At 42.8% G+C, this 15,279-nt stretch overlaps 1 protein-coding gene and 1 long non-coding RNA gene across 12 annotated transcripts in view; one reads left to right on the top strand and one right to left on the bottom strand.

The window, feature by feature from the left end:
* Positions 1 to 15,279, top strand: part of SPIDR (scaffold protein involved in DNA repair) — a 469,038-nt gene that overhangs the window by 389,896 nt on the left and 63,863 nt on the right. For all 11 annotated transcript variants that reach the window (XM_051844476.2, XM_008255503.4, XM_070076568.1 and 8 more), the window contains one exon: positions 1,860 to 2,000. In XM_051844476.2, the coding sequence (XP_051700436.1) occupies positions 1,860 to 2,000 (141 nt within the window). The remainder of the gene's footprint in view (positions 1 to 1,859; positions 2,001 to 15,279) is intronic.
* The window catches only part of LOC108176496 (uncharacterized), an 86,124-nt gene that overhangs the window by 22,398 nt on the left and 48,447 nt on the right, over positions 1 to 15,279 (bottom strand). The window lies entirely within an intron of this gene.

Here is a 15,279-nt window from a genome sequence, read left to right on the forward strand (position 1 = left end):
AGTTCTATGTCATTCTTCTTCAAACCTATCCAGGCATTTTGTCTAACTTCTTGTGTCTTGTTTTATTTTTTTGTTTGTTTGTTTTGATTTTGTGTATGTGACTTTATCTTTTTTAAATAACAATTCTATTTTTCCTATCTGTTAATTCTTATCTCTCAGGTTCTCAACAGGCCTATTATTTCTTTGGAATCTTTCCACATAATGACTTGCTTCCTTGTGTTGGATGGTAATTATTTGATCACATCTTGTTGAATCTTACTCTATGGCACACTAATGATACAGTTAAAGGCACTTTCTTTCAGGCAAGATTTACCTTTGCTTCTCTTGCAAGCCAAGGTGACCTGCAGATGTAGAGACATCATCAGAAAGCCTAGAGTTCTTGTCCTTCTGGCCAAAATAGCATTCAAGGCTTCTTATCTAACTTTTCTTGTTCATTGTTCGCTTGTGTCATCCGTTCTCCAAAATGTACTTTCCTTGATGTTATCTGAAAAATAGTTTTGTGTTTCACAGTCTATTTTTTTAAAGATTTATTTTATTTATTTGAAAGTCAGAGTTACATAGAGAGAGAAGGAGAGGCAGAGAGATAGGCCCTCCATCCGCTGGTTCACTCCCCCACTGGCCGCAATGGAGGGAGCTGCACCCATCCAAAGCCAGGAGCTTCTTCCGGGTCTTGCACACAGGTGCAGGGGCCCAAGAATTTGGGCCATCTTTCACTGCTTTCCCAGGTACCAACAGAGAGCTGGATTGGAAGTGGAACAGCTGGGACCTGAACCTGCCCCCAGCTTTACACGCCACGCCACAACGCCGGCCCCTCTATAGTCTATTTGCCATGTTATTTACTGACTTTTTTTTTTTCAATCCCTTTGAAATATTTTCTATGAATGTGTTATTGTGTAATAAATACTTGGAAGATTTCATTTACCTCAGTTACCTCAGTGAGGAAAGTAGCAATTCAGTCATAAACAGGCTCTCATGAACACTGCCCTTTGAACTTTAATACTGGGAGATCTCAGCACGTCTCTGGATGTCCATCTTCTCTTTGTTGCTGCCTTGGGGTCACTGGTTCTTTTCCTGCTGGGGTATGCATGTTTGTAAATCAGTATCTTTTCAGAGAAAGCCCCCATTTTGTTGTTATGTTACTTGGAAGCTTTTCTCATTATTGAGCATCCAGACAGAATATAAATGTTTCTTCCCAGAGAAAACGGGATGAAAGTAGGGAGAAAGGATCCTGTGTTTCTGGGCATTTGAGATGATACTTGTCTTTATGTGCTTACTTACACATTTGGCATAGGGTTTATGGTGGTTTTTTTGTTTGTTTGTTTGTTTGTTAGGTTTATGTATTTATTCAAAGGCACTGTTACAGAGAGAGAGGGAGCGACAGAGAAAGAGACAGAGATCTTCCATCCACTGCTTCACTCCCCAAATGGCCACAATGGCCAGAAGGTTTGCTGAAGCCAGGAACCTGGAACTCTTATCAGGGCTCCTATTTGGGTGGCAGGGGCCCAGGTACTTAGGCCATCATCTGCTGCTTTCCCAGGTGCTTTAGTAGGGAGCTGGATCGGAAGTCGAACAGCCATGACTCAAACTGGCATTTATATGAGATGCTGGCATCACAAGTGTTGTGTGGCCACTGGCATGGGGCTTAGTTTCATGCTGTTAAGAGAGTTCCATCTCCTGTATTTTGCTGATATCCATCCATACACCTGCGTGTACAAATCCAAAAGATGTGCTTGAATTCAGCTTCTTTTACATTCACTCAGCCATTTTGGAAGATGGCTACAGTGGATTTCTAGAGAAAGAGAGGGAAATCCTGATCCAGACTTCTCCTCAAAGAACAATTGTGAATGCTCTTTTTACAGAGTCTGCCTTCTGGTCCAGGATGCCTGTGGAATGTTTGGTGAAGTGCACTTGGATGGCGCCCTCCTGAAGGAAAGACAATTGGAAGGGAAACCTTGCAACCTGGCTGGAATGAAGGTTCTGCAGAAGGCTACCAGAGCAAGGTGAGTGTACCAGCACAGCATCTGATTTGCTGCAAGGGTTGGTTCTTTTGTTAGTCTTTTATCTCCAATTATAGTTTTAAAGACACCAAACCAAGATCCTATGGTTCTTCCTATAAAACAAGGCCAGAGGTAGGGAGAATCCTATAACATTGTAAGTGACAGCAAAAAGAATCATGCAGGTTTAGTGTTTCACAGATTTCTTAAAATTAAGAAGTTAGGACCTGACCTTGTGGTTCAGCAGGTTAAGCTGCTAGGTAAGAACACCAGCATCCCATTTTGGAGTGTACGTTCAAGTAGATGAAAGATTTTCTCTCTCTCTCTCTCCCTCCCTCCCTCCCTTTATTTATATATGTGTGTGTGTGTGTTTGTGTGCCATTCTGCCCTTCATATAAATAAATTTTTTAAAATTAAAAAGGTAAAAATTGTGTATACAAGGGCACTTCAAAATGTTCGTGGAAAATGGAATTAAAAGATAGTTTTTGGGGCCTATGCTGTGGTGTAGCAGATAAAGCCAACTCCTGCAGTGCCAGCATACCATGTGGGCACCAGTTTGAGTCCTGGCTGCCCTACTTCCTGTCCAGCTCTCTGCTATGTAATAGAAGATGGCCCACGTTCTTGAGCCCCTGCACCTGGGTAGAAGACCCAGAAGAAGCTTCTGGCTCCTAGTTTCAGAATGGTCCAGCTTCATCTGTTGCAACCATTTGGGGAGTGAACCAGTGGATGGAATATCTCTCTCTCTCTCTCTCTCTCTCTGCCTCTGCCTCTGCCTCTGCCTCTGCCTCTCTGTAACTCTGCCTTTCAAATAAATAAATAAATCTTTTTTGAAGCAGAGGCAGAGCAGAGAATGAGATCTTCCATCCACTGGTTCACTCCCCAAATGGCCGCAACGGCTGTAGCTTGGTCACTCCTAAGCCAGGAGCCAGGAGCTTCTTCCTGGTCTCCCATATGGCTGCACATGGCTGCAGAGGCCCAAGTACTTGGGCTATCATCTACTGCTTTTCCAGGCCATTGCAGAGGGCTGGATCATAAGAGGAGCAGCCAGGACATGAACCGGCAATCATATGGGATGCTGGCACTGTAGGCGGTGGCTTTACCCACTACATCACATCACTGGCCCCTAAATAAATCTTTTTTAAAAAAAATGATAGATTTATTTTTGTGCAAAAAAGTGAAATCTATGCATAGTTTTTTCATAGTGAGCATTTTCCGTGAGCTTTTTGAAGATGCCTTTTATATGACTTCAGAATTTTTTATGCATGAAAGTATACTTACCTTTTAATTCTAATTTTAGACAAACTTTTTAAAGCGCTCTTGTTTATGTGTTTTAATTCTAAAGATTTGTTTCTGTATGTTTTCCTAACTATAACAGTAAGGTGTTTTTCATGATAGTTTATATCCATGAAAACTTAATTTAATGAGCCAGCGCCGCAGCTCACTAGGCTAATCCTCTGCCTTGCGGCGCCGGCACACTGGGTTCTAGTCCCGGATTCTGTCCCAGTTGCCCCTCTTCCAGGCCAGCTCTCTGCTGTGGCCAGAGAGTGCAGTGGAGGATGGCCCAAGTCCTTGGGCCCTGCACCCCATGGGAGACCAGGAGAAGCACCTGGCTCCTGCCATTGGATCAGCGGTGCGCCGGCTGCAGCGCGATGGCCGCGGCAGCCATTGGAGGGTGAACCAACGGCAAAGGAAGACCTTTCTCTCTGTCTCTCTCTCTCACTGTCCACTCTGCCTGTCAAAAAGAAAAAAAAAAAAAAACTTAATTTAATGGAAAGCCATATTTTAAACTTTAAGCAAAACTGAAGTTGTTGCATGTTTATGCTTTCCATAGTAAACAAGTGTGTCTTCTGCAAAATTTGGGCTATCTCACCTAAAATGTTGTTCCAGACAGGCAGAGGTCGAGTGACACACAGATCTGTCCCCAATTGTACATCTCCAGTAATCATCCTAATTTGTGAATCAGAGCAGAAAAGAAATATTTGTAATGGTCATTTAGTGCATTTGCATAAGCAGTGATTGTGGAGTTCTCAGTCTCACTGTTATTCTTTCTTTCAGCTGTATGTTACTTTAGCTGTCTCACTGTTGATATCCATGTAATTATAGTGACATTTGATTTTAGAATAGTATTGGGGGGGAGAGGGATATCGTTTTGAATTCTGATGTTGTGATTTTGAAGCAGTTATTGGGATCGTGTGCAGTGGTTTGCATAATGACTATTCAAACCATGGCCACATGGATCATGAAGGGTTACCCATCATTTCTCCTGGCTGACCTCATAAGCTGGTCAGCTTTCCCCAGGGCCTCACTCTGTGCCTGTCTGCCTTGCCTGTAGCTTCCTCAGGTGCATGACAACTCTGCCTGAGAGCTTCTTTTCCTGGAAGATGTGTGTTTTTTAGATCCCTATAAACCTAAGTATACACAAGAACATTTTTATTGATCCATATAGATGTAGTGTATAACAAATGCTTCCTTTTGTTAGTAAAAAGGCGGTTATAGGATGTAAGTGGTGTTATAAAATAACTGCATTATAGATTGAGGGTTGGGAGGTGTGTCCAGATATTTGGAAAGCCAACCTAGACATGAGACAAGCTTCTCGAATCACATGAACTATGTTCTTATTCAGGTCTAACCTCATTTGAGTCCTAGTTACAATCTACCTTCTGAACAGGTTTAGTTTTACAAGATGAAGATGAAGAGCACTTGTCCCTAACTTGTGACCTGACAGTGTTCAAGGGAAAGTACCTTTGATGCAGACTTCACACAAGAGCTGCCCACCTGAGTCCACTAAAGACATGGGTAGGCTCCTGCCACAGGGTGCTTCAGCTACCAGGCTTCCCAGGATACTGCAGGCTGAGGGAGCCACTCTGCTTGGAGTCTGCAGGACATACTTGTGGAAGTCAGGACTGGGGGCCCAGGGGTAGTTGGCACTATGGAGGTTATGTTCTTTTACCATAATGCTGTATAGCTCCATGTGCACCTAACATTTAATCTGGTTCTTTGGGTTACACTGGCAGCCTAACTACCCTCCACAACATTCCCTTAGGAGAATATATTGAGTATTCCAAATAATTCATTTGCCATAAACTTTTGGACTCCTTTCCATGTTTGAGTGAGTGATGAAATCTTTGATGCTTTTTCAGGTTGGGATTAATTTCTTTATTTCATATATTTAACTTTATTTTGGCATGCAACCATTCAAATAAATATTTAGATTGTCTTTTTGTTCTTTTGGATGCCGTATTTCTTCAAAACAAATTATTAAATGGTTTTGGAATGCTGGATGTTATAATTGCCTATTAATGACATCATCCAATTGTTGGTCATCCATCCATGGCTCAGTAAACATAATATTGTCTCTCTTGTTTTTTTCAAACTGTTGTGTTTTTTTTTTACTGACTCTCATAAACTTTAGCAAAACATACTTCTTTTAATTTTTAAAAAAAAAAAATTTTCAAAATGAGACAGAGCAAGAAAATGGGAGAGACACAATGACTGCAGTTGGGCCAGGGCCAAAGCTGGGGGCCACAACTCATTCCAGGCCTCCCATGTGGGTAGCGGGAACCCAGTTACTTGAACCATCATCACTGAAGTTGAAGTCAGGAGCAGAGCTGGATATTGAATCCAGGTACTCTGATGTGGGATGTGGGTACCTTGCCTGTGGGTTAAATGCCCAACCCAGAAAACACTTGTTGTAAAGGTAATAATATTTCCTTACTTCCTAAAACTCTTCTAAAATGATTAATTGTATAATTCCAGTATCCGATATAGAAAATAATCTTTTCCAGCTGGAAGAGGTTGAATGTTTAGAGTATATCATAGAGTCTTTCAGGTCTGATCCACCAGGTTTCATCTGGTCCATGATTCTAGGGATGAACTATCACTTATCCCTACCTACTGTGCTGCAGCTGTGTTGAGAGGAACTGATAGCCACAGAGCCCTGCAACCATACAGACGTGCTGCTGGACCATGTGCGGGGGCTCCACTCAACCACATGCCTCATGCCAGAAGGTTTGCAGAAAAACAGCCAACATGGCATTTGTTTTTCTCTTCCGTGAATTTGAATCTGAGTGCCTATACTGACTGGTGAGAGTGAAAAGAAAACTAGCCCGAATTTAAATTTAAAAGCTACTATTTCAAACAAGCCTGCCTGGTAGAATGTGTTCACTGGCAAAACACGATACCACCTGTGCTTCCTTCCTCTCCAGAGCACTTGCTGTTTAACCAGGGATCTTCTTCTAAGGCATGATCCATGACCTTTGTTCTGCCCAGAGGCCTGTGCAGCAGTTCAGTTTTGTGGGTTAAATGAGATGAGAAGTCAAACTGCTGTGCTGTCATAGTTCTGTGCATGAACTTTACCTCTCTTACTGCTGATTGTTCCATGATTTTATTTTTATATTACAGGGCAATACTGAGAAAAAGAAAAGAAACTTCCTGAACTATGTTAACCTATAATAGCTAGAGTTAACAAATGCTTTATTTGGCAGGGAAAAGGGTGCTCTTTTTCTGTTCAAAATTCGCAGTAGCTGGACAAGTGTTTGACACAGCAGTGAAGACACCACTTGGGACACCTGTGTCTCATATCAGAGTATCTGGGTTCCAGTCCCAGCTTCACTCCTAATTCCAACTACCTGCTGATACATACCCTGAGAGGCATCAGTAACAGCTCAGACAATTGGATCCCTGCCATCTGTGTGGGAGACCTAGATTGAGTTCCCAGCTCTCGGCTTGAACCAGGCCCAATGGCTGTTGCAGGCACTTGGGAGAGTGAACCAGAAAATGGGACCTCTCGTTCACTCACTCTAGCTCTTTCTCTCTGCCTTTCAAATATAAATAAAAGAATAAGTTTTCAAAAAGCCCTACTAGCATTTACTCCCCAACTTATTAGAACAAAAACACACTCTGAATCTAAAGTATATTGTTAATTTATAGGTGCTATGTTAAATGATTCTCTTAAAGGGCTTTTTAAAGGTTTGTTTGGAAGGCAGGACCAGTGTTGTGGAGCAGTAGGTTAAGCTGCCACTTGCAGCTCTGACATCCCATTATCAGAGTGCTGGTTTGAGTCCTGGCTACTCTACTTAACAATCCAGCTTCCTGATAATGCACCTGGGAAGGCAGCAGAAGATGACCCAAGTACTTGGTCCCCTGCTATCTACATAGGAGACCAGAATAGAGTTCCTAGCTCCTGGGTTTGGCCCTGGCCCTGCCCCTGCCCTAGCAGTTGCAACCATTTGGGGAACTAGATAGAAAGATAGATAATTGCAGCCATTTGGGGAACTAGATAGATAGATAGATAGATCTTTTATTTGAAAGGCAAAGTAACAGGGAGAGACAGAGATCTTCCATCCACTCCCCAAATCTTAAAAAAAAAAAAAAAAGGTTATTTTTTCTTTTGAAAGCATTACAGAGAGGCAGAGGCAGAGGTAGATCTTCCATCCACTGGTTCACTCCCCAAATGGCTACAACAGCTGGAACTGGGCAGATGTGAAGCCAGGAGCCAGGAGCTTCTTCCTGGTCTCCAACACAGGTGCAGGGGCCCAAGCATTTGAGCTATCTCCTACTGCTTTCCCAGGCCATTAGCAGAGATCTGGATTGGAAGTGGAGCAGCTAGACTTGAACTGGCACACATATTGGATGCTGGCACTACAGGCAGCAGCTTTACCTGCTTCACCACAGTGCCTGCCCTCAAATAAATAAATCTTAAGAACAAAATCACAGAGTGGCAGAAATGTAGAGAAAAAGAGAAAGAGATCTTCCATCTGCTGGTTCACTTCCCAAATGCCCATAATAGCTGAAGCTGGACCAGGCCAAATCCAGGAGCCAGGGTGGGTGGCAGGGACTCAAGTACTTGAGCCATCATCCACTGCTTCCTAGACACATTAGCAGAGAGCTAGATCAGAAGCAGAACATCCAGGGTTCACATTGGCACTCTGACATGGGATGTGAGCACCCTAAAAGGCAGCTTAACCCATGGTGCCACAGTACCTAGGGGGACTTCAGAGTAATGAGTTGGAGATTTTATTGAAGAACAGTTCGTTCATATCCATTGTGTACAGAGAGCTGGGCCTGAGTGCTAATAATGACAAAGGAAGCAAATAATACAGTTTTTGACCTTGAAGCCCATCCCTTTGAACCAAAAACAGGACAGGCACAAGTACTTGAGCAGTTGATTCCAGTTGACTAAACAGATCGTAGCTAACTGATCTCAGGTTTTGTGAAACAAATGAGGTTTTAAACCAAATCTGTTGAATTTGGTAAAGTGTTACCTGTGTAGATATAAAATTAACATTGAGAGAGAGAAACATGCAAAGGGAAGAAAGAGGCTTACTGACAAAATAATCCACTCATTTACTCAGTGCATATTTTTCAGTGCTCTTAGTGCCTTGGTCCTGACTAGTTGCTGTGGCATTGAATTTCATGCTAGGTTTGGCATTTATCCCAACCTAGACTATACTGGACTAAAAAACTGGTTAGATAAGCTTTGAATGCTATTATTAATGGGACTTTATATTAATCTCAGAGAAAGTACAGTCACTAAGGTCACTGTGAATTTAGGCAAGAAGAAAGGAAGAAGTGATAAAAATGAGAATGCAGTAAGATTATCCTTAGGCTTGTATCTATCTTTTTTATGTCTTTTTTTTTTTATCTATCTTTGATAAGAGACAGAGGGAAAAATTGGGACAGATCTACAAATTTGTATAGCACTTGAGAGAAGGAAAATGAAGAACCAGTTGCCCACCCATTTTGAATTTTTGGTACATATAAAGCTATATTAAGAGTCATGGCAGGTACCTGGAGTCTAAAATATCTTCTTCCTCCAAGTACTCACAGAGTAGCATCAAGTGAGGAGGAGACCAGGGACAGCTGATGAGTCAGTGCATCAACTCAAAGTGCCCACACAGAGTTGGCAGGAGGGGACTTGGAGCTCTGGAGAGAACCAGAAAGACCTGGGGCTAATGATATAAAGAGCCTTTTTACCTACCTTGGGAGAGCAGTAAGAAGGTAAGGAGAAGGCTGCTGCTCTGTGGGCATTAATGATAGAGAACAGGGCACTGTCAGGGGAGGAGGTATGTTTCAGAAAATGAGCCATTGTTATAAAGAAGTTATTGTTTAAATACCAGCTTTGTTTTAAAGTAACAGATTAAGTGCTGATAAATTTCATCCAGAAGCCAACTTAGTCAACATGTTAAAAAACTAACCAACCCCAACTGCACGGTTGGCCTGTAATAGTCCCTTCCTTAGTAGCCTGTAGTCTGGTTCACAACCCACTGCCTGGTGGCCTCTATGCACATTCAGTGGGCTTTATTTACATGCTACCTTCTCCTCACAGGTGAGTTCCATGCTGTTGCCCCAGGTTCTGCCTCTTTGGTCTTTTGCCTGATTCCCACAGCTGCCTGCTGGCCCCTCTTGTCCACCAGGGCCCATCGTACAGCTCATGCCAATGTTTGGGCCTAGGACTTTGTGGGAAGCCTGCTGATCTGTGTCCCTCCAAAGAGGCATGCTTTGATGTGAATGAGAGTGACATCATAGGCATAGGTTTGAACATGTCTTTTTTGTTGTTGTTCATTTTTGTTTTAGTAAATAACATGCAAATATCTACATTCCTTTGAGGAGCCTCAAATGATATGTCATGGAACAGCTATTCCCCCAGTGCTGGCCTATGCCATGGGCCAGGCTGCTAGGTCCTGTGTCTCATGGCATAATCACAGTCCTGGCTTGGTCATCATTGCACCTTGCTCTTTGCAAGGCACTTAACTGGTAGAGCTTCAGTGAAGGTGACCTTAAATAAATGCCTAGACAGGCCTGCTTTTGGTAGCTCCTTGAGGGCAGGCATTGTTTCTCATTCCTGTATGTGATAGGATGCCTGGCATGTGATAGGTACAGAAGAGATATTTGAATGTGTATTTTGTACTTCAGAAGCATAATTGTTGGAGCTCAAGTTGAACAAGAAGAGTGGAGCCCAGATTGGTCTCAAGACCTCTGTCTAGTGATAGCCATGCAAGCCATTTGCCTCCAGACTGAGACCCTCGTTTCTTAAGCGCAAGAGGAAATGAGTGGCCGGCGCCGCGGCTCACTAGGCTAATCCTCCGCCTTGCGGCGCTGGCACACTGGGTTCTAGTCCAGGTCAGGGCGCCGGATTGTGTCCCGGTTGCCCCTGTTCCAGGCCAGCTCTCTGCTGTGGCCAGGGAGTGCAGTGGAGGATGGCCCAAGTCCTTGGGTCCTGCACCCCATGGGAGACCAGGATAAGTACCTGGCTCCTGCCATCGGATCAGCGCGGTGCCGCTGGCCGCGGCAGCCATTGGAGGGTGAACCAACGGCAAAAGAAGACCTTTCTCTCTGTCTCTCTCTCACTGTCCACTGTACCTGTCAAAAAATAAAAATTAAAAAAAAAAAAAGAGGAAATGAGTGAGGGTGCATTGTGAACACGCTTGATCAAGGATGGCACACATTTGTGTTCATTATTAGCTCTTCGGAGAAAGCCAATTTGGAACATTTTGTGTTTTCATTTGCTTTTCTCTTTTTGTCATCACAAAAGTCAATGAAGGAGGAAGAGGCTGTGCTCCCACCCAGGGTGTTACAGAGGATGGCTTGAGGCTAAGGGAGTGACTCTGGGCGGGGGTGTGGGATTTGAGGCTCCTGAGGGGCTTATCACCTCTCCATCACCTTCTTTCCAGCTGAGTGACAGTGCAGGGAAGGGCTATGGAGGGACTCCTTAGGCATCATTGGGCATCCTCTGGACTGCAGGATTTGTTGCAGACTTATTTCAGATGCTCCTCTAACAGGAAACGTGTAGTTGTAAGAGCTCTCTTTAGGCAAGAAACTTCAATAGTAATTTCCTTCCTTTGATTTTTCCCTCTTCAAAAAGGCCACCCTTTAAAAAAAAAAAAAAAAAAAACAACGCATACTTCCCTTGGGGTTTGAGGTCCAGAATGTCTTTGCTAATTGCCCTGTTTAGAAACCTTGCTTTAAGGTACATTTTTTTTTTTTTTTTTTTTAGGATATATTTATTTGCAAGTCAGAGTTGCAGAGAGAGAGAGAGAGAGAGAGGTTTTCCATCCATTGATTCACTCCCCAGATGGCCACAATGGCTGGAGCTGTGCCAATCTGAAGCCAGGAGCCTGGAGCCTCCTCTGGGTCTCCCATGCGGGTGCAGGGGCCCAAAGCCTTGGGCCATCTTCTACTGCTTTCCCAGACCATAGCAGAGAGCTGGATCGGAAGTGGAGCAGCCGGGACTAGAACCGGCACCTATAATGGGATGTTGGCACTGCATGCAACAGCTTTACCTGTTATGCCACAGTGCCAGGCCCTAAGGTACATTCTTAAGAATTTGTTCATGATTTTGAAAAAATAAAATTGTTCCTGGTTATTCACCTAGGATTTTGGAAGGAAAGGAAAGTACCACTTAAGGAAGAGTGCTGAATCCTGGGCACATAGGTGATTAGAGAAGCAAAAGTAAGCATCTCTTGGTGAAACAGCATTCTCTGAGTTTGCATCCTCATCACTTTAGAAGTGCATTTTGAGTTTTATTTATTTATTCATTTATTTATTTTTATTTGAAAGGCAGAGCAATGAGGGAGGGAGTATGAAGGAAAAGAAGAAGGCCCTCCATCCTCTGGTTCACTCCCCAAATGTCTGCTAACAGTGGTGGCTGGGCCAAACTGAAGCCAGGAACCTGAAACTCGGAATCTGAGTTTCCCATATGGGTGGCAGGGACTGGAGCCATTACCTGCTACACATTAGCAGGAAGCTGGATCAGAAGCAGGCACACCATTGTGGGATGGGACATCCCAAGCAGCAGCTTTAACCACTGCACCCCAATGCCCACTCCTTAGAAGTACAAGTTGAATTTTCCCTATCAGTTTTTTTTCTTCCTGCAACATGTTTCCTATCATTAATACTTTAAGTCAGAATTAAATCTTATTTTTGTCTTTTAAGAGTAGGGAATTTTTGGCCCATGTTTAACAATTGTACAGGAAAGCATAAATAACAGTAAAACACTAAGTAGAAGACCATATAAGCAATTGTTTTTCAGATTGTCACCTCTCTTCTGACAACTAACACCTGGACATGAACTTCTTTTGGCTATTGGTAATCATTTGTGTGTTCTGATGTTCTCCCCTGCTGTTATTTCTCATCAACTTTTCTTACGTATTTTGACCATCCACAACCCTGCATTTTTTTTGCCATGCTTTCTCTAACTTGGGGCAAAGGGACACTCTGCTTATGGTGGCAAGTTAGGAAGGTTTTAAAACTCATGATCAGGAGACCTGGTTGTACTCTTGGCTCTGCTCCTGGTGCCAATAGGCATGGCCCCTCATTTGTCTGAAGATGAAGAGACTGTATGAATGACCTGTAAGCTCTTCAGAGAACTTTTTTTAAAAATAGCTTTATGCAAGTAGAAACTTTTTCCATTTTGAAGTCTTTCTTAAAGGGAAGATTGAACCTCTTACTAAAACAATTTTCTTACATTGGCCCTTTATTTTCCAGATGTGTAGCATACAAGTCTTTGAGTAAGCATAATCAAAGTAAAATATCTCCTTGTAACATCTCCTATTATAACAGTGGTTCTGATCATCTAGTCCATGGTGGGGAACGTCCAGCCTGCAGGCTGTATACCACCCACAAAATCGTTTGGTCTGACCCTGCTAGGGCAACCACAGGCGGGACTTAAAATTCAATAAATCTATAACACTAATTTTTAAGTTGAATGTTATAAGTATCCAAATGGCCCTTGTCAGAAAGAAGACTGTAGTTTAAAAAAAATAGAGAGCATTTTTGGAGGTAAAATAATCTCTACCAAATGTTTTCCTTGGAATGACTACATTTTAGGAAGATGAAATCTACTTTTCTAATCATTATTTGCTTAATTACTTCTTAGTGTCTATTGCTTCTATGAACTGACAATTATTTTTGTTAATGGTTTGAATCAAAGATTGATGGAGAACAGGACTTTTTAAAACTATTTATCTTTAAAGATTAATTTATTTTTTTGAAAGGTAGAAAGTCAGAGAGAGCAATTCCATCCGCTGGTTCACTCCCCAAATGGCTGCAAGAGCCAGGGCTGGGCCAGAAAAAGCCAGGAGCTTTGAACTTCATCTGGGTCTCCCACGTGGCTAGCAGGGTCCCAAGTATTTGAGCCATCTTCTGCTGCTTTCCCAGGTGCAATAGCAGGGAACTGGAATGGAAACAAAGCAGCCAGGACTCAAATGCTCATATGGGATGTTGGCATCACAGGAAACAGCTTAACCCACTGTAGCACAGCACCAACCCCTAAAGATTATTTATTTATTTGAAAGGCAGAATGGTATGCATGCACATGTGCGCGCACACACACACACACGAGAGAGAGAGAGAGAGAGAAAGAGAGAGAAAGAATATATGTTGGTTCACTTTCCAAATACCCTCAACAGTCAGAGCTAGGCTAAACTGAGGCCAGCAGCCAGGAGCTACAGCTGGGTCTCCTACTTGTGCCAGAAACACAAGTTCTTGACCATCATCTGCTGCCACCTAAGGAGTATTAACAGGAAGCCAGATCAGAAGTATGGTATAGCTGGAACTCAAACCCACATTCAAGTATGGAATGCAGGAGTCCCAAGCAATGGCTCATCTGTGCCAGAACACCTGCCCTGTCTTTATTTTAGAGGAAATGTACTTTTGAAATCTGAGGTCTGAGTCCCTTGTCACACAAATCATAGTTAGAATTTATAACTCTGGGGCCAGCACTGTGGCACAGCGAGTTAATGCCCTGGCCTGAAGCGCTGGCAACCTATATGGGCTCTGGTTCGAGACCTGGCTGCTCCACTTCCGATTCAGCTCTCTGCTATGGCCTGGGAAAGCAGTAGAAGACAGCCCAAGTCCTTGGGCCCCTGCACCCATGTGGGAGACCTGGAAGAAGCTCCTGGCTCCTGGCTTCAGATCGGTGCGGTTCCGGCCATTGTGGCCGTTTGGGGAGTGAACCAGAGGATGGAAGACCTCTCTCTCTCTCTCTCTCTCTCTCTCTCTCTCTCTCTCTCTGCCTCTCCTTTTCTGTGTGTAACTCTGACTTTCAAATAAATAAATAAATAAATACATCTTTTAAAAAAGAATTTATAACTCTAAGATTTCAACTCTCTTGTATATCTGGTTACTTTGCTTTAATCACATTAATTAACTCTGGTACAATGAGGTCTTTTTATACTTAATACTTTAATCTGGTTAAAATAGTTTTGTATATTTTGCATAAAAGCAACAAAGATAATCATGAAAAGTTCAATCTGTAATTTATAAAGACATATTTTCTATCAAGATAAGAAAGAAATGTATAGAAATATGGTAACCTGAGTAATATCACAGATTTAAGCTTTAGTTTCTCCATTTTCATCAACAGCCAAATACTCATGAGTCTTCAGTGATTTAATTACAAATATAAAAAAGAAAGGAATTTATATACTAGACCAGAGAATATGTGACGTAGCACCAGTAATAAAATTCAAAGGGATATAATTAAACCAAAATTATCATTGTCCCCAAAACATCATCCCAGTTCAAACACAGAAATAGAATGAGAAGTAAAAGAAGAAAATGTCTTCCAATGGGGCTGGTGTTGTGATCTAATGGGTTAAGCTGCCACCTTGTGAAGCTGGCATCCCATATGGGCCCCGGTTCAAGTCCTAGCTGTTCCACTTCCAATCCAACTCCCTGCTAATGTGCCTGGGAAAGCAGCAGAGAATGGCCTAAGTGCTTGGGCCCCTGCTACCCACGTGGGAGACCGGGAGGAAGCTCCCAGCTGCTGGCTTCAGCCTGGCCCAGCCCTGGCTATTGCAGCCATTTGGGGTGTGAAACAGAGAGAAGATTCTCTCTGTCTCTCTCTGTCTCTGTCTCTCTCTCTCTCTCCCCCTCCCCCTCCCTCCCTCTCTTTCCTTCTCTCTCTGTATCTACCTTTCAAATAAATAAATAAATCTTAAAAAAAAAAAAAGCCTTCCAAAAAAGACATAAAGTAGCCACAAAAAAGGTTTTTATTAAGTCCAAAGCTAAAGGAATATGCTGCGTATAACATGGATAGACTTCAAAAACGTGATGTTAAACAAAGAAAACCATACACAAAGATTGCAGTTTGGACACCTTGCACAGTTATGTGACTCCATCTGCATGAAGTATCCAGAACAAACCCATGGCAACAAAGCAGATTGCTGGTTGCCAGGCACTGGGAGGAAGGAGAAAAGGGAGTGACTGCCAAAGGGATGGGGTTCTACTATGTGATAATGAAAATATTCTAAAACTAAATAGAGGGGATATGTGTACAACACTG

This window comes from Oryctolagus cuniculus, chromosome 6 (assembly GCF_964237555.1).
Source record: "Oryctolagus cuniculus chromosome 6, mOryCun1.1, whole genome shotgun sequence".
Taxonomy (NCBI): Eukaryota; Metazoa; Chordata; class Mammalia; order Lagomorpha; family Leporidae; genus Oryctolagus; species Oryctolagus cuniculus.